Here is a 24,307-nt window from a genome sequence, read left to right as displayed (position 1 = left end):
TAATAACATCATCACCATTCCAAAAAAAATTTCTAATAATAACTTTTACCATTGTACAGTAATCATGACACCATTTACTACTTATTTTACATGCGTTTGACACTTACATGGAATCACATGTTTTCTAACATGACATTGGTTTCAACATGATAAGTCATTAGAACAATATGATTGGCATAACATGATTTTATTATGATAAACCTTATTTTTATTTATTTTTTATAGAAGTCTTTCAAATGCCTCTCTATATAATTTCAAATAAACAATAAATATATGATACTAAATTCAAAATATTTATAGTAAGAGTTAAAAAATGAGAAAAAGTTTGATTAGTTATGCTAGAAGGTTTGATAATTGTAGCATAAAATTTTGAAGTATTGGAAAAGACTAAAGAATATGTTATTTCAATTGCCTTCAAATAGGGATTATATTGTGTGAAATTGTTTATTATGATTATGCTGTGTAATTTATCATTGATTATTAATTTTTATTTTATTTTTATTATTTTTGTTTTTATATGACAACTGATACTTTCAAATTAGAAGACGAATTTAAAAACGAAGGACGAGCTTAAAAAAGGAGGGATCATCATGCTAATTAGTATGAAAAGAGCTAGTTAGTATGATTAGAGAAGGCTTATCAGATAATATTTTATTAATTAGGATAGAAAAATAATATTTTTTTAATCAAAATAAAAAAAAATAAAAGATTTTTCAAAATTACATGCGACTCCCGTAATAAAATTTTCACCCGCATAAAGGATTTCCTGATTTTTTGAAAAATATTATATAATCCATTTCTATTTCCATACTATTAATACCCAAACAATGAAAATACTATATTTCCTTATAATCTATTATCACGTAATAGATTTCCAAGTACCCAAACTGCCCGCGTAATGAATTTTTTGATTTTTTGAAAAATATTGCACAATCCCTTTTCATTTTCTTACTATTAAATGTACCAAAACAATGAAAATACCATATTTATTGTCGTTTTTAGATACTCAAACTGCCCTAATATATTGCAAGCATTTCCTTTCTATTGTGACGTAGACAAACGAGGCTTTCTAGTATGCTTAGGCCCCAACAACAAGCTAAAAGGCTTAGCCTAGGACTTTAATTTTTCCGTCGAGGGATATTACTTTTTTTACTTACTTGTACAAAATATGGAAGTCAAGTTCTTTCGTCTTATATCTTTTTTTTTTTTTCTTTTTATAGTTTATAAATTTAATTTAAGTTATTCAAATTAAATTGTTTTCCAAATCCATACACTTGCCTTCTTAAACTGTCGCTTCCTTTTCTTTTCTTTTTTTGAAACTGAGTCAGCTATCATACGACTTGACGAATCATTTTATCAGCGGCTCTCAAAACCACATTATTATCATTGCCAATCCTTTTTTTTTTACAACTAATTAAGATCGACTATACAAACTTTTAATGAAAAAACTTACAATTTCCAATGTTTTCCGCTTTTTCCACCAATCAAAAACGCCCTAAAGATTGTTTTCTCAGTTGACATAAGTCCAGCTTGAAGAAGTTCGCTGGAAAATGGAGATGGGACATGAAATAAGAGGCACATGCAAGCTATGCCCCAATGCTATAATAAGGCAAGAGCTCAGTCGTGGCTTCAGTGAATTGCCCTTTTCTATTCCAGCACTCCATATAGAGAAAGAGAGGGTAAAACACACAGATGTGGAGAAAGAGAGAGAGGGTAAAACACCGATGTGGAGAAAGAGAGAGAGGGTAAGGTTTCCTCTCGAAGCAAGCAAACACACGAAGACGTGGTTTCTTCTTACGGGAAAGAGATCGACTATAGACAAATTCTAGAGAGCGAGAGATAGAGAGAGAGAGAGGGTGAGGTTTCCTTTCTAAGCAGGTAAACACAGATGTGGTTTCTTCTGCATGGGTGAGAGATGGACTAAAGACAAAATCTAGAGAGAGAGACGGGCTGAGGTTTCCTCTCGAAGCAAGCAAACACAAAAAGATGTGGTTTCTTCTTATGGGCGAGAGATGAAGTAAAGACATATTCTTATAGGCATGGTCAGAATGAAAAGGGAGGTGTGATCAAAGAGAAATTACATGCACATGCAGACTTTTACAAGCTCCACCAGGGGCACATTGAGTCAATGCCCTTTTGCTCAATCTGCACCACACAGAGAGAGAGAGTCTACAAAATACAAAGACTGGTTGAAAGAGAGAGAGAGAGAGAGAGAGAGAGAGTCTACAAAATACAAAGACTTGTTGAAAGAGAGAGAGTCTACAAAATACAATGACTGGTTGAAAGAGAGAGAGAGAGAGTCTACAAAAAACAAAGACTGGTTGTATACAAGTTGCCCCAGTTGAGTCACATGGTTGGAGCTTGGCTTCACTCTCCCGAGAGCTAAACAAGACTTGTAAAAAGCTACAGATCCTTCCACCACTTGAGATTAACTGCAAATTCATTTCCTTGAAAGATATCAAAACCATCAATTTACAGTTCAGAAATCTCAGAAAATGTAAAACACCATGGATTAAACACTGATAAAACCTATATTGAAATTAGATCTTCATGCAAAATTCTAAGTCTTATCATATGCAAAAGGGAATTTACAAAAATAGTACTGATAATACTGCATTAGAGTCCTTAGAGAAACGTATTAAATGTCTTTCTTCGTCTTCCTTTGACAAGCTTCTCTTAATAGTAGGTAATGGTTTAAATTATATCAAAGAGTACCACAATTCTCAAAGGAACAACATCACAACTGTTCTCTCGCTGTAACATCTCCACTATAGCTAACTAATACCCTTTATGAGCTACAGAAAAGCCCTTATGGAGATGCCATCCCAAATCTGTAAACTTCCTTTTGCCCAAAGACTTGCATCAAGTTCAAGTAGACTTAGGTGGGCTGGCCATTGTAATGTATACTCATTACAGCACTTACTAGAAGATGCGAGTTGGTTCAAGTGGAAGGCCCATAAAGGATAAAAAGTAGGACCAAAAGAACAATGTTGGAAGTAGTGAAAAAATATATAGGGATTTATGGTGTCACTGAAAGTATGGCCCCTTGATAGAGCACCAACAGGCCCTTCTGGAGATGTCATCCGAAATATGTAAACATCCTTTTGCCCAAGGACTTACATCAAGTTCAAGTAGACTTAGGCGGGCTGGCCATTGCAGTGTACACCCAGTACGGCACCTGTTAGGAGGTGCAAGTTGGTTCACAAAGGGTTAAGGGTAGGGCCAAAAGAACATAGTTGGAAGTAGTGAGAAAATATATATAGACTTATGGGCTCACTGAGAGTATGAACCTTGATGGAGTAGAATGGCGAACCAAGATTTGCATAGCCACCCCAAATGGTTAGAAAAAGGCTATGATGATGACGATGACTTGCATCAAGATAAACTTTGTTGAGGGCACCTTTGGATGCCACCTCAATCCATGATTTACTGCACCCCCTCCAAACATAAACACATATCCAGATGTAGACTTCGCATTATCTGGATCCACGATATAGCTGGCGTCTTAATATCCTTCTCTTACTATTTCAGTTCCCCTTTTATATGTGAGCACGTAGTTCATTGTCCCTTTTAAGTATTCAAAGATTCTCTTGACCGCTTTCAAATGCTCCTCTCCAAGATTGCTTTGGTAACGACTAACCAAGCAAATGACAAAAGACAGGTCACGCCTTGTTCCCATCATGGCGTACATAAGGGACCCAACTACGTTCCTATAAAGCACTCTCTCCATGGATTTTTTGTCAATATCTTCAGTTGGACACATTTTATTACTGAGCTTCGTCTTTTTGTCTATTGGAGTAAACATATGCTTACATTTATCCATATCAAACTTTTCCAATATCCTCTTGGAGTAGGTTGCCTAGGAAAGTTGGATAGTCTTCTTTTTTTTGTTTCTTATTATCTTGATGCCCAATACATATGACGTTTCTCCAAGATCCTTCATTTCGAAGTGTTGTACAAGAAAACTTTTTTGTCTCTACTACCAAGGCAATCGAACTACTAACAATTAGCATATTATCCACATAGAAGAAAATAAAAACCACATCCCTCCCACTGACCTTTTGATAGATACAGTAGTCCTCATTATTTGTAGAGAACCTTGCAAGAGCAAGGGTCTCTTGAAATTTTATGTACCACTGTCGTGATGCTTGTTTTAGACCATAAAGGGTTTAGCTAAGTTTACTCACAAGGTTCTCCTTTCCTTTTTCTACAAATCCCTCACGTTGGGTTATGTAAATCTCTTTTTCTAAGTCACCATTCAAAAAAGTTGTTTTGATATCCATTTAATGAACCTCAAAATCAAAATGGGCGGCTATGGTTACAAGGATTTGGATAGATAGGAATTTGGCAACAAGAGAAAAGATTTCTTCATAATCTATCCCTTCTTTTTGGGTAAAACCATTTGCAACCAGCCTAGCGTTGTATTTTTTTATTTTCCCTTCTAAGTTCAACTTTTTCTTGAAAATCCACTTGCAACCAATGGCCTTACATTTTCGAGGCAGAGGCACTAATTCCTATACATGGTTTTCGTTAATGGAAGTGTATTCATCTTTCATGGTTTCTACCCAATATTCTTTTTCAGGACATGACAAGGCTTTATGGTAAGTTCTAAGTTCAGAATCTGGATCTTCTCCAACTCAATCAAAATTTTTCCCTCAGGTAGGCAAATTGTTCAAAATATAAAGGAGGTCTACTTATTTAATTACTGCGTCTCGGTTCGGGTTTAGGTTCTCAGTTCGTGTTTAAGTTCACTTTGTCTTGAGGGTTCGAGTTCAGGCTCAGGTCTATTGGAAGTTTCAGGTTCGGGTTCTCGAAGCACAGCCTTGTCTCTTGCCTCCTCAAAGAAGTCGCGGCTTGTTTTCGACTCAATCTTGCTTCAAGAAATTCTTCCTCGAAGAAGTGAGCATCGAGGCTCTCGATGACCGCTCATGTTTCAAGGCTGTAGAATCGATACTCCTTACCATGATTTGGGTAGCCAATAAAAATGGTTTTAATAGTTTTGGATTGAAGTTTGGTCTTATTTTGGTGAGGAATGAGGACATGGGCTGAACAGCCCCAAACTTGCAAATGATCAAGGGAGGGAGCACGACTTGTGAAAATCTCGTGAGGAGTAAGTGGGACAGCTTTTGTGAGAGTCCGATTAAAGATATAGCATGCCGTCAACACCGCTTCTCCTCAAAAGTCTAGGGAAGGACTAACATGTCTCATCATACTCCTTACCACTTCAACTAAGGTCCTATTATGTCTCTCGAGGACAACATTTTGTTTGAGAGTGTAGGGCATGGTGTACTGGTGTATAATTCCGTTCTCAACATAGAGTTCTTTAAAAGGTTCAGACGAATATTCCCCCCTCTATCGGTTCTAAGGACTTTGATTTAGGTTGGTTTGATTTTCTACCTCGGCTTTGTATACTTTGAATTTCTCTAAGGCTTCAGACTTGGCGTGGATAAGATATACATGGCCATAACGCGAGTGGTCATCTATAAAGGTGATGAAATATTTCTTGCCGCTTTTGGTAGCCACATTCATAGGTCCACATATGTTACTATGAATGATTTCTAAAAAGCTAGTAGCTCTTTTTGCTCCAATGGTATTTTTCCTTATTGGTTTTTCTTGCACACAAGACTCATATACTTTCGATAAATTGCCCTTATAATTTTGAAGAATGCCGTCCTTTTTCAATATTTTCATTCTTTTTTAAATTAATGTGTCCTAACCTCATATGTCATAGGGTGGCATCTAATTCATTAGGGGACGAGACATAAGCAACATTCTCTTTTATTTCAATAGAAAATAAGCCATCTACAAGATGTACAGTCATGACAATATTATTCCCCTTCTTGACCACCACTTTCTTCCCAATGAAAGTGGTCATGAATCCAGCGATAGACATCTTGGGAATCGAAATCAAGTACTTCCTCATATCAGGAGCATAAAGTGCTTGCTGTAAGACCAAGATGCTGTCACTCTTCAACTTCAGCTCGAAATCTCCAACTCTAAGTACATCGATCTTCTGGTTTCCTCCCATATAGATATGTTGCTCTGCCGGCCTCATGGGAGTAAAAGAGCGGAAGCCTTCTTTAGAGTTTGTGACATGAATCGTGGCTCCTGAGTCAAGACACCAAGAGGTTCCCTCGGGGTCAGCTAACAACGTCTCAAAGACCACACAAGCCATTTCCTTGTAGGTCCCACCGAATTTGTTGGACTGACGATTCTTGGCCATGTGGCCTAACTTCTTGTAAATAAAGCAAGTCCTGGTCTCTCTCTTTTCTCCTTTATTTCGAAAATCTCTCATTTTGAAGTCTCCTCTTTCCAAAATTAGTTCTACCCTTTGCTTTCTTAGGTTTAAAAGAGGGAGTAGATTTTACTATATGTACAGCTTCTCTTGGAGTTGTAGTCAATGCGTGCTTTGAGTTCCTCCTTTCTTCTTCTCATTTGATGGTCGTGATGAGCTCCTCCAACCTTGGTGCCTTTATTCTAACCGAGAGGGAGGACGCAAACGTTTCCCATGAGTTAGGAAGCGAATTCATGAGATGAATCACTTGCATAGGTTCAGATGGTTTCATGCTGCTGTCTTCCATCTCTCTGCCTAGTGCACGAAAGATGTGCACATGATCTGCGAACTTAGTACCCTCTGCCATCTTTAACTCGTTATACTTTTTCATAATCATTGCTTGCTTCATGAGATAGGGATCATCATACTCTCTCCCAGGTCTATCAAAGATCCACTTGCAGTAGAAGTTGACTCATACTCAGAAGCATACGAGTCAGTCATGGCACACAAAAGTATGTTCTTACATCTCATATTCCTCCTCTTCCAAGTGGCATACTCATCTTTGATTGCTTGAGATGAGTCGTCACTTGGATGATGAGGACGACGCTCGTATAGTATCTCATGCAAGTTTTCCTCATAAAGAACACATTGAATCTTTATTCTCCAAGAAGTATAATTGGTCTCATCAAACCTTTCGATTTTTAGGATCTCAGAGATGAAGGTACGTGCAGCCATATCTTTTATTCTCAAGCAAAAAATCTAGGCTCAATAAAAGAGAAAAGACTTCTAATAACCTTGCTTTGATACCAAGGAAAAAGCGACCAATGTGATATTTTACCAGGGAATAATATATATTTTTTAATATTATTAAATATACCTCTTTTATTTTGGCAAAAGATCACTTACAACAAAAATAACAATTTCTTATGCTTGAGAATATAAAGATGAAGCTGCAAAAATAAAAATGGAGATTGCCGGAGAGTACTTCAACCGGGCTTATTACACCCCACACCAAGTCACCACTATCTGATGGTGAGGGATCGACGTTCTTCCTCTAATCTCAACCGAAAAAGCCAGTTTAGGCCTAGCACTTCAATGGAAACCTTCTGCTCTCACAACACCCTTAAGATCAATTCACCAAAATACTACTCCAAAATTCCCCTTCACTATTTTCTCAAACCCTATGGTTTACAACAAAATTAAAGAGAGAAGAGAGGATGAGAGAGAGATATTGGGCATCTCTCTTTTTGAGAGGGGAAAAGGAGAGAGAGGGAAGGCTCTCTAGGGATGGGGCGTGCCCTTTTTTTTTCTAACCTACATAAAGAGAAGAAGGGTGGCGTGTTTTGAATGAAGGGGAATGACCCCTATTTATAGAGAATGTGTTGGAATCTTTATCCCTTTTTTCTTTTGACCATTATACCATCAAAAAAATAATAATTAAATAATAATGTGTTTATCCAAAATATATTCATAAGCCTTATAAAAAGATTCACTCAAATCTCTTAAGGAAAAAACACTTTATCAACTCTGAAATAAAATATATCAACAAATCCCATAAAGAGAGGGGGTGTGCCACCCATGGGATAAGCCTCCTCTCAAAAGGTGGCGTGCCATCCATGGGATAGGCCCTCCCTCTAAAAGTGGCATGCCACCCAAGATAGGGCCTCATGATCCCCACCTTCTAGAATATGGTGGGCTCATGCGCACAATGGGCCCCCATAAAATTTCATATATTTAAATTTAAATATATGAAATTTTATGGGGGCCCATTGTGCACATGGCCCCACCATATTCTAGAAGGTGGGCCCCATGAGGCCCTATCTTAGGTGGCACGCCACTTTTAGAGGAAGGGCCTATCCCATGGGTGGCACACCCCCTCTCGTTATGGGATTTGTTGATATGTTTTATTTCATAGTTGATAAAGTGTTTTTTCATTAAGAGATTTGAGTGAATCTTTTTATAAGGCTTATGAATATATTTTGGATAAAGACATTATTATTTAATTATTTTTTATTTGATGGGATAATGGTCAAAAGAAAAGGGGGATAAAAGTTCCAACACATTCTGTAACATGTTGGTGGCCCATTTGTGGAATGGATGACTTAGATCTCACCCCACAAGTCACCCTCGATCAGCGGTTCAAATTCAATCTTGTGAGGCAAGAAATAGAAACCTAGACCCAATTCTCTATAAATAGGGGTCATTCCCCTTCATTCAAAGCATGCCACCCTCTCTTCTACTCTCTCTCTCTCTAGGTTAAAAAAAAAAAAAAGGGGGCACGCTCCATCCTTAGAGAACCTTCCCTCTCTCTCCTCTTTCCCTCACAAATAGAGAGACACCCCATATCTCTCTCTCATCCTCTTTTCTCTCTCTAATTTTGTTCTAAACCATAGGGCATGGGAAAATAATGTAGGGGGGAATTTTTTGAGTAGTATTTTGGTGAATTGATCATGAGGGTCTTGTGAGAGTATGAGGGTTCCATTGAAGTGCTTGGCCTAAACTGGCTTTCCCAATTGAGATTGAAGGAGGATCGTCGATCCCGCACTATCAGATGGTGGTGACTCGGTGTGGGGTGTAATAAACCCGGTCGGGGTAATCTTCGACAATCTTCATTTTTATTTTTTTTGTTGTAAGTAATCTTTTGCCAAAACAATAGGGGTATATTTAATAATATTTAAAAAAAAATTATTATTCCCCGGTGAAAGAACACATTGGTCATGTTTTCATTGATATTAGAGCAAGGTTATTAGGAGTCTTTCTCTTTTATTGAGTCTAGATTTTTTGCTTGAGAATAAAAAATATGGCTGAACGTACCTTCATCTCTGAGATCCTAAAAATCGAAAGGTTTGATGCCACCAATTATGCTTCTTGGAGAATAAAGATTCAATGTGTTCTTTATGAGGAAAACTTGCACAAGATGCTATATGAGCGTCGTCCTCATCATCTAAGTGACGACTCATCTCAAGCAATCAAAGATGAGTATGCCACTTGGAAGAGGAGGAATATGAGATGTAAGAACATACTTTTGTGTGCCATGACTGACTCGTATGCTTCTGAGTATGAGTCAACTTCTACTGCATGTGGATCTTTGATAGACTTGAGAGAGAGTATGATGATCCCTCTCTCATGAAGCAAGCAATGGCTATGAAAAAGTATAACGAGTTAAACATGACATAAGACACTAAGTTCGCGGATCATATGCACATCTTTCGTGCACCAGTCAGAGAGAGGGAAGACACCAGTATGAAACCATCGGAACCCATGCAAGTGATTCATCTCATTAATGCGCTTCCTAAAATAATAATTCTAAAATAATATTTACCATAAAAGAAACATAATTAAATTAATTTGATGAGAAAATGATCCATATCGTCAAGGAATTAAATCAATAAACATGGGGCACTCCATCTTCAACTGTGGACTACAGACCATACTTGCTTTATCATGCCGACTCAGTGTTTCCCATGCAGCCCTGCCAACGCTCAATTCAAACCTAAAAAAACACTATCAAACCCATTCTGCAACTTTTTTCTCCTAAATTCATCATCGTCAAAGCCTTTTTCCAATTAGTTGGGGTCCGTGTCACGAATCTTATTCCAACATTCTGCTCTATTAAAGGTTATACCCACAAATGTTAATTTTTTCTCCTAAATTAACATTTGAATATTCTTTATTCCTCCCAATCTCGCTCGCTAATTTTGTCTCACATACTCTACCTCTCTAAAACACTAGCATGATTTTGGAGCTTTAGATTTCCAATAAACATGGGTAGCTTTCTTAAATAAGAAAACAAAGAATGAAATAAATAAGAGTGAAAAATGCAACAGAGCATAAAAGTAATAATAGAGTTTTCTAGCTCATCAATACCAGCCAATTTTAAAAAAAGGCTAACATTACTATTTGATCAATCAACAGAAGGATAGATCATCATAACCATCATCATCATCATTAGAACCTGTTCCCAACTATTTGGGATCGGCTACAAGGATTCTGATAACAGAAAAATAGAAAATGGGACAAAATCAAGAACAATTCCCGCAATAATAAATATAAAAAACACAAAACAAACCGATGCAAAACACATCAAAGATAGCAAAAGCGAGCAAAGAACTGGAATGCGAAATGAATTAGGATTTCAAGATCAACTCACTCAAAAGAAGAAAGACCAGTCCCACAAAGAAAAAATAGATACATATCACCTGAATTTTTCCACAAATTTCTATGGGAAAAGGTTAAAAAGGAACAAGGAACAACAAGAGAGGAGGGGGAAAAAACCTTCAAATTTGAAGCAAAGATTCATAAGCAGATCAAGTGGTGATATTCTAGAGTGAAGGAAATAACTTTCAAATTTGAAGCAAAGATCCATAAGCAGATCAAGTGGTGAAATTCTAGAGTGAAGGAAATACAATTCAATAAAAATCAGAGATTCCAGTAAAGGATATGAGATTGACGCTCAAGTAAATGATGAGAGAGAGAGAGAGAGTTGGATTGCAAAATTTCGATTGAGTGGCACTGAAAGAAAATGCCAGCAAATAAAGGCATACGAATGTATATATCCATTAAATTTCCACCAAATTCTTCTATTGACCAACTTTAAAAGGGATTTACAAGGAGAATGAAAAGTTTAAAATAATATAAAACACCTCAAGCATAGATTCGGTATCAGATCAAACTGTTAAATCAAGAGTGCAGACAATACTAGTGTTGCAAGGGAACTCAGATTCTAAGTAAATGGATACAAGAAAGAGAAACAAATAAAACCAGTTTAAGGACAGCATAGGGATCTGATGGGCTATATTCATCCTCTTATCGTCCTGACCATTGATTGTCCCATCACCACCTTCTCCATCTGCAGCCCAAAATCCTCTCTCTCTCTCTCTCTCTCTCTCTCTCTCTCGCGTTTAATATCCCTCGGCCCTCCTCTCTCTCACTTTGCATTTGGAGAATCATTTGGTACAAACTACCAACTAGCAACATTTAACCACTGTGCTACCATCGCTCTCTCAATGGGGATCACAGAGAGAGAATGAATGAGAGCTTTGTAACATTTGAAAAACTCAATTGAAAAATCGAGAGCCAGAGAGAGAATAAAAACCAAAAGGTGGGTCTTGGAGGGCAATGACAAGTGAAGATGGAGGTAGGCCTGGTCTATATATATAGAGAGAGAGAGAGAGAGAGAGAGAGAGAGAGAGATTTTATATAGTCAGGGAGTTGAAGTAAATTAGAAAGATGATTGGATAAAGTTATAAAAAGAATGTGACTCATTTGGGTGGAGCTTGTACAGAAGGGATTTGATGTAGGTCTAATTGGGTGCCAAGGGCCTGCTATTAGGAGTACAAGGATTGTGGTGTTTTTTGTTGGAAGAGGGTCTAAAATAGATTTTCCTCTTTCCTTTTTCCTTTTTCCTTTTTTCTTTTTCACTCACAAACACACTCATCCAGCACTCAAGGACTCAACACCACCCAACCCCTCAAGAAGGCATCTTCTTCATCTGCTCTCCCTCTAAACCACACGCCCATTTTTCCTTTAAAAGCTCCCTCTACTCCATCATCCCTCTCCAAGACTCTCCCGCTCTCCCCCCCCCCCCCCCCCCCCCCCCCCCCCCCCCCCCTCTCTCTCTCTCTTTCTCTCTCTCTCACTCTCACTTTGACATTTTCGTCTTTCTCCTCCTCCCCCTCTTCAGCAAATCAGCCAAGGATATGCAGATGTACGGTCTTCTACAATTTGCCCTAATACAATCTTGCTCCAAATCTGGTTGCCTTAACCCTATCTCAAATAAACCCCAGGCCTGGTTGTGATTGAGTTAGAAAACCCAAAACTCGCACAACAATGGCTATTACACTACATCAATGAAAAAGTCTCAAAGTGGGTATGAACAGATTTCTTTCTGTTCTTGGGAGAAAATGAGCTGCTGGTTCAAACTGATGCAGCAGCCACTCACCCAAAACCGCAATATGATGAGGGAAGCATGGAGTAGAAAAATCTCCCCCTTTTATCTCCCTAAATCAAAGCATATTGAGCTCTATGATTTCTCTCTATTTTAACTGGGTTTCTCTTTGTTTTCTCTCTCTTCCTGAAAAAAAACAACTTTGAGAGGAGAGAGACAGAGAAAGGAGAAAGAAACTGAGGAGAAAGACCAGCCTAGAGAGTTAACAGTGTGATTTGGTTGGAAAAACAGGGGAACACTGAAGAGGACAAAGCTTCATGGGCCACTGTCACCTAACTGAATATGTCAGAGGGGTCTTGTGACAAGCACAAAAGCAGTTTGGAACCTCCTGATCCGGGCGAATGAGATCCCTGTTACATTGATGATCTTCTTGTGCAAGAGGAGGTTCTCATTCTAAGGTATTTGAGCTTTGCACTATTCTAGGATAAATGGCTACTGATTCAAACTGTTCTTCCTCTCAATATTCTCTCCCCTCAATCTGCCATAGGCATGTGCCCCCAGTGAGAGAATCCTGTTAGAAATGACCCCAATTGTCAACCCACTCGTCTTCTCTTTCTCACTCTTCTTTTCCCTCACATCATCTTTTTCTTCTGGTTTTTTCATATCATGGAGGAATTGGGGTTTGAAGGAGATAATGGTTAATGGCAGTAGAGATAGTCAATGGCAGCGAGTTGTTAAAAGGTAGCCAAACTACCCGAAGCCACAAAATGATTTAAATGTTGTTAAATATAGTTTGTGAAAATCTAACAGAAGGTCATCTGCTATTTGTAAAAAATGCAGATTCAGTTTCATTTGCAGCCCTTCATCTAAACTTCCATTCGCAGCGAAACAAGGGGCAGTTCTTAGTTGCTTTAGGGTTAAAGATATATTGGATCAAAAGGCTTGTGAAGATACAATTCTGAAATCTTATGGGAGAATACATATATGAGAGAGAGAGAGAGAGATAGAGAGAGACTTACATGCAGTTTGGAAGTGGTTATCTGTCTTTGTCTTTTGAAAACCCATGAGGTAATTTACTTAAAACATTTGCATCAACTCTGCTGTACTGTTTAGAGAGTTGACTGTGAACTATTCCAGCACACCTGTCCACACGCTCCTCATATTTGTTATACAAGGCAGTAAGGGTGATTGACATGATGATTCCTGCACGAATGCGAAGTAATAAAATTGCATAAAAATCATCTGTTCTACAATTACAATATATGTATGACAGGTCATTGTTACAACTATATATATTTAATGACTAGAGATCAGGAAAAACCAAAAAAATATTAATCCAAATAAGATGCCAAGGAATGAGTAGAAAGGAGATGAAAATTGACACAGCACACGTACGAAAATGATTAAGAAAATAAAAGAAAAGAAAAGTTGCTTAATCCAAAAAGCACTGGAATGAAGGTCATGAGACATTTTGAAAGAATGAAGGAAACTATAGAAGTGAAAGAAGGACTTCCAGACCCAGATATATACAATAAAACAAAACATGAATACGAAAGAAAATCAAAGCAAAGGGTAAAGAAGAGGCCCCCATCGCAACTTCCATATGTGCAAGTGGAGAACTCGAAAATACAATCATATGTGCTAAATTTAGTGTTACAAGAAAGCATATAGCACTCAACATGGAAATTCTTAATCATAGTCAATTTCCAAGAAGGTTCCAACTCTGAAGTCTGAACTCTCAAAGGAAATGCCAATGAAAAAAATATCACAGCATTTAATACCGATTCTGTACATCTCAAAGATCTAAGCCCCACTTCAGGTTTGATGTATTTTCTGGTAGCAACCATCAGTGATAATGGACACGATTGCAAAGGTTTCAGATTGCACCCATTTGTAACAACTTTACAATGTAATAATATTGGTGAAGATGAAAACTATAAAAAACAATAGCCAGAACATGGGGAAAAATGCACTTACCAACATACATAAGAGTAAAGAACGACAAGAAACCACCAATTATAGATACAAGCCATAGGCAGACCACGATCTGCCAGACCAGTAATCAGAGCAAGCATTAGGGTTCAGACCTTTCGTAGATATTGCAATATAAGCATGACAATAATTGCAACAGTATACAGGCTTTTCATTACCTTAAAAAAGAGTTTGAAATCCCTGCCGAGAATGATATCATGAGCCATGAGTAGCATATAGTTAAGTTTGACACGGAAAGAAGCAGCAGAATTGTTTACCATTTCCTCTGACAAGACCAACTCTGGCAATGGCTGAAGTTGTCTGCCCATAAACAATGAAGTTCCAGAAACCAATACATGAAAATCAGTTCATAAAGAATGGATAACACAAACCATATTGCCAATAAAACAGGGCAAGAAAGTTTCAGGGTCTTACTTGTTCCATAAAACAGCACAATTGGCCCTAACAAACAGGATTACAATCAAGAGAAGCAATACATCTGAAGAAATTGATAGGAAAGATACTCCTGAATGCTCAAATAGTAGCCATGCAATTGTAGCACCAACAATAATGGCAAGTGTTACACGCCTCTGCTTCCACAGGATGACGTCCGCCGCTAAAGAAAAACCCAATTATGAAAACAGTTAATAGATCAATGAAGATGCATATAGATCAAATCCAATTGTTTAGCAGTTGCTGTCATTGCATTTTCTTGTTTTTGAAACTGTTAACTGTTCCATATTAAAGAAGAAGGTGGTACAAGGGGGGGACTAGAAACCACCCACAAGATGGGAGTTCAAGCCCAAAAAATAGCCTATCCACAGAATGGTGGCCCTATACATGAGTCCATTCTGTTATAATTACATGAACATGTCTTTGGTCACCACTCACATCACACAAGATCATTGCTATGGATCCCATTGACTTGGACATTGCCATTTTTCTTTTTAACACAAGTTTCACTTTATATTAATATAGTAAAAGGGTATCGATAATCATTTTTATTCTTTTGAGAAAGTTTGACTTCGTATTAATATAGTAAAAGGCATAGTTACTGGAAGCGCTCCCGTTCTGGAATCCAGCTCCGGCGTTCCATGACTGGGATCTCGTCTGGAACCAATTTATTTGTTTCAAGATCTTGCTCCCATTTATAAGGTACTCGATCCCATGAACAAAGGATCTTGATCCCACCATCGCACGGTGCACTTTCCTAAAGATAGTAGATCCCATCCCCGGATAAATAAGATCCTCGATCCCCAAATTTTAGGAACATGATCCCTGTGTTCACGAAACCCCATCATTTATTTCAAATATCATAATTCTTTTGTAATTTTGAACACAACTATTTTACCAATTTATAACTTTCTAAAAGAATCTTCTTAAATAAATCTAACTTTTATAATAAAACAATTATATTTTAAGCAAAATTTTCATGCAGTATTTCTGATGCAAATAAAAATTGGGGTAAACAAAATTTTATTTTATTTTTTAATGGATTAAGTTTTGTTTCAGTGAATAGGGTAGTGCATGAGTTGTTTAGTATATAGGGTAGTGCGTGAGTTGTTCTGGGGATATGATTGGTTTTAATATTAGGCAAAGGGATTTAGATCTCGTATTTTCATGGGCTTAGGAGATTTAGTTAGAGATTTATGAGATATTTATAGGGCATCACATTGGGTGAAGAAGAGATTTGTTTAAGAATTGAAAGATTTAAGGGATTTAGATATGGGAAAAATCAAAAGTGGATAGTTAGATATGGGAAAGATCAAATGTGGGTAGAGATTGAGAAAATCGTAGGAAAGAGAGAGAGAAGAGGGAGAGAGAAGATAGCAAGAGATTTACGTGGAGAATAGAGAGAGAGAGATAGATCTTATATTTTGTGGGTTTATTTATTTATTTATTTTTCTTTTAAGTGTATCTAAAGGGAAGAAGTCCCTCATTGTAAACATAAGAGAATTCGATTTGGTTAAAGAATTTGGATTTTGTGAAAAGATCTTTTAAGGTGGATTCCCTTGCAGACCTTGAGAGGGTACATTCTCTTGCCTTTTATTATTATTATAATTATTTTTCCCTGCATCAATTTCCAACCCAAAATGATGGTAATATATTTCCCAAATTTCTTCCAGTCGTAGCGTCAAACAATAACAATATATTCCTAGGTTGCATCAGACGCTACCCAAACAACAATATTCCATTTTCAGGTAATATATTACGCCAGTAATGTATTAAGTTAGTAATTTATTTCACAAACAATATATTTCAAGATACTCAAACGGCCAACGTGATGCCCATATGCGTATCATGTATGAAATTTTGAACAATAACCATTTCAAAAATATAATTGTATAAAGTATTGAAAGAATTTACTTCATACAATATCAATGGAATTTAATTAATTCATGGACATATAGGGTTTGTTGTGCATGGACATAGCCCAATGGGCCATTGCTACATAGGACAATGAGTTCTAGAATAAACCAGAACGAGATCCCGTTTATATTGGAACGGGCTGCAATGCTTAGTGGGAACATGAATCCATGTGTAATGAGGTTGGGTTCTCGCTACAAATGGAGTTCTGTGATGGATGCGTAGACCAATCATGCAGGGAACGCGATCCATCCTTGAATGGAGTTCGATCTTTTCCTAATGGAAATGCCATCAACTTCAAATGGGATCTAGTTCCTATCCCGGATGGGAGAACATGATCCCATTGTATATGGACTGCGTCCCCATTAAGGATCTAGATCCCGTTGTAATGTGCTATGCCTTCATATGAGATCTTGTTCCGCTACTTTTACTCTCACCAGAACTCGCACCCCGAGAGCCGAAGCTTTGGGCAGCCATTGATCCGATGCTCCCGCTCCGACCCTAGAGCCGTTCCCGCTTCAGCTGTTGACAACTATGGTAAAAGGATGTGCATAATTACATGCAGCAGTGGCTGAAAAAAATGGAAAAGAATGAAGAAAAGATTTGTACACCAAATGTCACAAAAGGTTGGATTCGGGGCTGACCCCTGAGCACTACAAAATTGCCAACTACCAAACCGTCCTAAGCTAATGTATCCGCTGAGTTGTTGCCAGAGACCAAACATGTTTGAAGAAAACATGTAGGGTACTGCAAAGCTCAAATATTTGATCAAACAGATGTTCAAGTTGCCATAGGCAGGAAATCTTTTCAGGAACCACTTTGGTGAGAAATCTTGACCTACTCAGGTCCGGCTAGAGTTGCAGGTTCCACTCTTGCTAAAGCCCTATCCCTGTTAATTGGGTTCAAAGTGTTCAATGTAAGAATGGGACAAGCACCCTCATAGGAGGAGATTCTTAAAAATTATAAATTGACCAACAAGACTAACCCCTTGTCTCTGGAGATTGGACCATGTCTTTTTACCAGATTTTAGATATGCAACTCCTTACATGTCACCTTCAAGCACTCATGGAGAGAATCCAATTCCCATGACAACTCCTTTGGCAAAGAGGAGCTTAACAAAACCTAACTTTTCATTCATAGAACGGCCTCCCAAGGGGCAATTATGCTAACAATTTTGTAAAAACCATCACTCTCATAGACTCACTAACAGTTTGGTGCATCATTGCCCATTTATTACTACAAACAACTTCCCAAAAAAAAAACTTCTGTGATGTGCAGCCTAGTTAAGCCTAAGCAGCTGAGTAATTGAGCTATGAAACCTAAGTGGAGCTAGGCCAAATCCCGTCCCAACAGAAGCGGGAGGCTAGACCACTTTATAATTGACAGGATATGCCGGTCTTAACTCAAGTAGAATATGAGAAATTATCAAAATGATAGTCATGGCTCAAATAGAAAGCTCATTTCTCAAATAGAGAGAAAAAAACACCACTCCTGAGAAACATTTGACCATGCAGAAATCAATTCAAACAATATACAAAACCACCATCATAATCACACAAAATTAATAATCTGTCAAAATATCTAACACCCAAATCACTCAATCCTTTCTTGCATTCTCCACAACTATAAATCCTCCACATTTGGTTTTTCTATTGGGGAGTAGAACTCCTCTACATCTTTCTCCTTTTCTTCTTTAGAAAAATAATAACAGTAGGCACAACTCCTCAACATAAACAGTCATGCTAAGGGAGTATGAGAGCTAATTTCCATTAGGAATAGCTAATGGACCCTACCAATATCTTGCAACAGTGGTCTAAAGTAGTCATATGACCTTTTGTTAGACCTTCAAATGGAATCAAGAAACTCCTATAGGAGATTAAAACTTCACAAAGACAAAAACAATCCCCCCCCCTATTATGTGACAAATGGAATAAACATACTTCCTCAGAAAAAATAAAAAAAAACAAAACTCACAAGTACAAAATTAATGGAATAAACGATTTAGTAAATAAAAGGCAAAACCAATAATTACCTTTTCCTCCTCCCATTACATGGCGAATGGATCTCTGTCGATCAAACAATTTATAACCCTTTGATAATGGAATACAATCTGAACTACCAGAAGAAGATTGCTCAGGCAATTTATCCTTTCGCGCATCAGCATTAGCATCAATTTTAGAGACTTCTTGCAAGATATCCATTCTCCTTCTGCCACACGCAATAAAAAAAAACCAGAAAAATGAAATTTAACTTTAGAGATTATAATATTGTAATTAACAGAAAAAATGTATCCAAACTGCCCAAATGGGATCTTACTGCACTGTCCCTGAAGCCCCATATCCCAACCATAATTTCTTGAATAAACCATTAAATCAAATAAGACAAGCACCACAGTGTCAACTTCAAAGTGATGAGAAAAACTCATACATTAGTCTTCAAAAGCTCAGATTACAAACAATATATTTATTCGCAACACTGACTAGAATGCCACAGACTCATATTGGGTCATACCAGTCATAGTTCAGTTAACCATCACCTAAGCATGGCATTCCACTCCCAAAGGTAACCCCAAAGTCCAATACTCAAGCCACACGCCAGTCTCCAGTAAGATGTAGAGCAGAAAATTTTGAAAACCTAGAAAATTAACGATCCGACTTTTCTATCCTTGAACCAAAATCTAAAACTAATTTTTTCAAGGTTTTCATTACAAGACAAAATGAGAGCTCCCAGTCATCAGTACCCTTTGATTTCAGGAATTCAAGGCTCCAAATTTCCATAAAAATAAAATTCATAATCAGAAACCAAATTGTAGATAATAATTCCCTTCAATTAAGCAGAATTGGAAAAACATAGCAAATATTCAAAACTCCTCTATCAGGACCATGCCAATCTTTTTCTTTGAAGGGGGAAAAGGTGCAAGTGCAAATCAAAGTACTGAACAAGCTTTAATTAGAAACAAAAACCCACAGAAGCGTAAACAAGAAACAGAAAGCACGATTAACTCCAAACACAAACTAGAACCTTGGATAAACGCCTGATAGACAAACTAAAACCAAGATTACAAGAGAAGTTTACTGTTCAAAGGGAAGCAGTGGCGTCAAATTTTCAGGACAAGAAAGAAGAGAGAGAGATAACCGATTGTGTCCAGAGAGATGGCCTGATTGCGTAGAAGAGGTCGATAGGAGACAGGGAAGACCTGACGATCGCGCGAAGAGGGAGAGAGGACCCGATGGTATTGCAGAGGGGGAGAGAGATGACTCTGGTGTGTCTCAGTAAGAGAGAGGGCGGGGGAATCCGACTGCATCCTTGGGAGAGCCTGATAACGTGACCAAGAAAAATGGAGTGGGGATTCTATGCTCTTGCAGGTGCATACTGTACAATTGCTTCCTCAGGTATAAGATTAACTAGGAAATATATTTTTTATGAAATGACCTTGTGAGACTCTCTTACACCTATGTGTAGAACCTTTAAAAGATCACCATTAAATTTGGTATAGATCTCTAAAAAAGGCAAGTCCGACATGTGATCATTTTTTAAAAGATTTGTATCAAATTTAATGGTGATCCTTTAAAGTCTTGCACACATAGATATAGAAAGGTCACATAGGATCATTACTATTATCATAAAATGTTAAAGGGTTATATTAGAGTGTTCATATTATAAAGTATTTTATAATTTTACTCAATAAATTTTAAACACTTATATACCCTTGTTTTGTATATAGAGTAATTTTTTTAACAAGGGTATTTTTTGTTATTAGGAGGGTGCAATGTCTTCCACATAAGGTGTGACATCACATAGAACACTAAATGCCACTAGTGTGCTCCATGTGGGGTGGTGTCACACCTCAAGTGGATAACATCGCACTCCTCCAAACGACAAAAAAAACTTTTATCAAAAAAATACGTCATATACAAAACAATGATAAATGAGTGTTCAATATTTATTGAGTATAATTATAAAATGCTCTATAGTGTAGGCACTTCAACAAAACCTATTTTTAAAACTACCTAAAACCCACTAGGTTATTATGTTCAAAATAAAATGTTGAGTTTGGATGTGGTTTGTATAAAGGTTGAGAACCTAAACAATTTAAATTAGGTGTAGCTTTAAATGGTGTTGAAAGATGATTTTCTGTAGTAAAAATCTTTCTTATAGGCTAAAATTTTATTTTTCATTGGTAATTATAAAATTTGAAGCTTTAAAAATAGTGAAGATCGAGAAGATCTATAAATACTTGAAAATATTGAAAATTGACAATCCAGATAATATATTACAAGATACAATATTTTCCATACACTATTTTTTATACTTGAAATCTATTTTTGTTCATATTTATATATCTGGTGGTCAATATAAGGTCTTTTTTAACATTGTAACAGTATCTTCTAGTGAATTTTTGAGGTGGACCTGAATTTGATTATTAAGAGCCTCAACCTTACATAAACTTTTTCCTTTTTTTAATAATTACAACAGGGTCTTATCTCAAGGTCGTAAAAGTTCCTCCAAAATTGAGTTCCACCTAAGGGAGCAAATAGACAGTATGCTGTCTCGGAAAATTAGCCCCAACGGAACGATGGGCCGGAACACCCTTGCACTTCTCGAACCAGGTTTCGAAATTTCGGTTTTCGAAACCAAAATTTTGGGAATAATTTTTGCACACCTAGCGCTAAATTACATGCAGCCACATTTGTTAATGGAAAAAGTTTATATAAGTTTGCAACCTTAAAGTGTAAAACTAAAGATGCACCTCAGATATCCATCGAAAAGGTTGTTATAGTGTTGAAAAATCCTCTAATTGATCACCTTGACATTGATAAGTATGAATATAAAAAAAAAAAAGAAAATACCTTCATAGATCCTATTTTCAGAACAGTTTTCAATGTCCTCTTAACTTTGAAAACTATCTTGCAATATTAAAGTTATCAAAAACGTTTATTGCAACCCCCTGTTGTACTATTTTGCTATCATAAATAAAGTGCTAAATTCCAAATGCACCCACCTTCTCTCTCTCTCATTTTACCCACTATCTCAATTCTCACACGCCTCCTTGCCATGAGGTATCTCTCTTACATCTTCTCTCCTTGAACCTCTTTATTATTCTCGGAGCCTCTCTCCCCCAAAGCCCTCGCTCTCTCTCTCTCTGTCTATCTTGTCTCTCTCCCCCAACCCCCCATTTTCTCTCTCTAATCTACTTTTCTTTGATATAGAAAATCTCGTTCTATCCAAATTTTCATGGTAGATTTTCCGTTGATTTTTCAGGTGTAATGGAGCAACACACATGGTCTTCACAAGTCTCCATTAATGGAGGGACAATATATCCAGAGAGAAATGAGTTGCTCTAAAATTTAGAGGGGTTTAGGTATGGCCCAGTAGCTTAATGGCAAGGTCAGGAGTCCTCTTTAGGCTTGAGAACATGATTGTTTTTCATCAAATCTCTTTAGACCTTTTGTTCGTGTTCTCTCATTTCTGTATTTCTTCAACGATGGTTTGCCAAAGCCTTACCCTTCATTCACGAACCATTTAGAGAGAGAGGAAGAAGAAAGCACCAAATTGGTTACAAGACACCAGTAGTTTCTTGCCCATATCGTTTTTGATAATCTCCAAGGTATAAGGGCCACAATTTCGGAGTCAATGGCATTTATGGTCTTCACCTTCTTCGGCCCCTGCCATCTTCACCTCCAAATCCACAATCACCTCCCTCTTCATGCTAATATCTCCGCCCTCACCGCATTCATCACGGCTGCAGCTTGCTCCTGTTTCACCTCCTTTGACGTAATTCGCCAGTGATGGCGATGATGGGGAGAGCGAGATTAAAGTCAAAGATTATAGCTTTCTCCAGTTCCATGAGGGCAAGGCCAGCAGAGGCCGGTGCTGCTAAGGGGGCTACCCAGCTAGTTTTAGTGAATGGGTTTTTTAATGTCATAAACGAGGTTCGCCAGGAAAGATAGTTTCCATCAAGGTATCTTATGATTTATTTTAGTTCAGGTGAAAAATGCCCGGAAAATGAGTCCCGCTTTGATTGCAGGCCTCTGGCTCTAGGATTAGAGAGAGAGGGGGGGGGGTAAGGGAGAGAGGCGAGATATAAATAAAGGGAGGGACCAATGAGTGAGAGAGAGGTTCAAGGAAGAGAGGGCATGAGAGAAGCAGACGGGTTGGAGGGAGAGGGAGAGGGAGAGAGAGAAATGACATAGACGGAGGGTAAAATGAGGGAGAGAGAGGGTGGGTGCATTTGAGATGTTGAGACTTTATTTGAGATAGCAAAATGGCACTAAAAGCATCAAATGGTGTTCAGGGGTTGTAAGAAACGTTTTTGAAAACTTTAATGCCGCAATATAGTCTTCGAAGTTCAGGGGCCACTGGGAACTGTTCTAAAAAATAGCGCCCCTAAAAAAAAAAAAAGATATTTGAATTTGAATTTCAGAAATAGGGCATCTTGCAACACATTATTTAGACGGTCTCTTTTCAAGATTTTCATATATTTATAAATCTACTTGATTTTAACCATTTTTGGAGTTTAAACTTTTATAAATAGGTATGAAAATAGATTTTAAGATAATCACTTTTATACCAAAATCATTTGTAATGATAAAATTTGAATGTGCACCTTAATTGGATTGTTTAAGGTTGCAAGCTTATAGAAACCACACCCTTTGTTAATTGGATATCTATAAAGTCATTAGGATTGGTGCTTACTAAAAAAAAAAGAAGTAAAGTTGGAGGACATTTTAGACATGGGGATACATATGATGATTCCAAAATCTATTTCTATCACCTATTATAAAATTTCTTAGCTTAAAAAATTACATGCATCTCACAAATACCTGTACATATGAAAATAAAAGATCTCGATAATGTGTTACAATGTAGAGCTTAAAACCCTTGTCCTTTTCTCATACATAATAGCTAAAGTCGAGATTATCAGTTTGAAAGTTTTCCAATACTACGACTGTAAGTTTTACGTGAGATTTGAAACGCAGTTTTACTTTTTTCATAAGGCCAAAGCTTTATTCCAACCTTTTCCTAATTAACTTATCATGTCTTGTTTGGATTTTGTAGGAAATTTTAGAGACATTTACACCTATATTATAGCTATTCAAAAAATATCCTCCAGTTTTCTGATTCACATGCCTTTTTTTTTTCAAGTTTCCATTGCATTGAATTTTCAAGATCCAAAATGTGACCAAATCATTTTATGATATAAGATCTTGAAGGTTTAAAATCAGACTCCCATATACCCATTTTTACTTATTATTTTCCCTAATTAATAACCAATTCGTACCTTCAAGATTTAAATTTATAAAATGGTTGTCATTTTGGCTCTTAAAAATCCGAACTGCTACAAAATATGAAGTGGTGGTAATTTGGGAATAAAAAAAACAAGGAAGAGAAGGGTATATGCCCTATTATAAAAATTGAAGGGAATTTTAAATAACAATAATTGTGGGTATATACGAATATATTTTTCAAAATTTTGATTTGTTCAAATAAATTTCTGAAAACTTTGATTTGTTCAATACTGTTACCTCCTTTTCGCTCTATTTCCACAATTGTCGTTTGATGATCTCCCTTCGCCGTACATTAGGCTTCAATTTGTTCCACAATTTGTAAATGCGAATTTTCCACATTTACAAAAACGAACAAGGGTAATTTCATAATTTCTCAACTTTTTCGTTCTAGTAACAAGACGAAGCCGGCGTGGTGACACCCACTCCCAAGACATTGCAATTCTATTTCCACCTTAAAAAATCAGAGAGAGAGTTTGTCATTTTGAGGGAGTTTAGAGAGAGAGAGAGAGAGAGAGAGAG

The 24,307-nt window shown here is 37.1% G+C and overlaps 1 protein-coding gene across 8 annotated transcripts; it reads right to left on the bottom strand.

Annotated features, from left to right (window-relative positions):
* Positions 1–2,063: 2,063 nt before the first annotated feature.
* LOC18432275 (Reticulon family protein) lies at positions 2,064–19,806 on the bottom strand. 8 transcript variants are annotated; one of them, XM_088875093.1, is made up of 8 exons: positions 19,635–19,806; positions 18,532–18,707; positions 15,188–15,410; positions 14,568–14,748; positions 14,312–14,453; positions 14,139–14,208; positions 13,181–13,364; positions 2,064–2,447 (listed from the first exon to the last, which is right to left on the bottom strand). In XM_088875093.1, exons 3-7 carry the CDS (start codon positions 15,360–15,362, stop codon positions 13,198–13,200), a joined length of 735 nt encoding a protein of 244 aa, XP_088731219.1. In that variant the 5' UTR covers positions 15,363–15,410; positions 18,532–18,707; positions 19,635–19,806; the 3' UTR covers positions 2,064–2,447; positions 13,181–13,197. The 8 variants fall into 8 exon arrangements, 6 of the variants coding, with proteins under 6 accessions (XP_088731219.1, XP_020521714.1, XP_088731222.1 ...); XM_020666055.2 differs by having other exon boundaries at positions 2,064–2,432; XR_016061764.1 differs by lacking the exon at positions 14,139–14,208.
* Between the last annotated feature and the right edge of the window lie 4,501 nt (positions 19,807–24,307).

This window comes from Amborella trichopoda, chromosome 8 (genome assembly GCF_054954075.1).
Source record: "Amborella trichopoda isolate Santa Cruz 75 chromosome 8, AtrichopodaSantaCruz75HAP2 v2.0, whole genome shotgun sequence".
Classification (NCBI taxonomy): domain Eukaryota; kingdom Viridiplantae; phylum Streptophyta; class Magnoliopsida; order Amborellales; family Amborellaceae; genus Amborella; species Amborella trichopoda.
Note: the sequence above shows the minus strand (reverse complement) of the source record. Positions and strands in the feature narration are given on the sequence as shown.

What these genes read in the sequence shown, in the direction of transcription:
- LOC18432275 (XM_088875093.1), bottom strand. Translation starts at nt 15,362, where the DNA reads ATGGGATCTACTATCTTTAGGAAAGTGCACCGTGCGATGGTGGGATCA. An exon ending in CCAGAACGGGAGCGCTTCCA is followed by an intron (nt 14,749 to 15,187) that starts GTAACTATGCCT and finishes GTTTTTCTTTAG; the next exon opens with CGGCGGACGTCATCCTGTGG. An exon ending in ATTTCAAACTCTTTTTTAAG is followed by an intron (nt 14,209 to 14,311) that starts GTAATGAAAAGC and finishes CTGGTCTGGCAG; the next exon opens with ATCGTGGTCTGCCTATGGCT.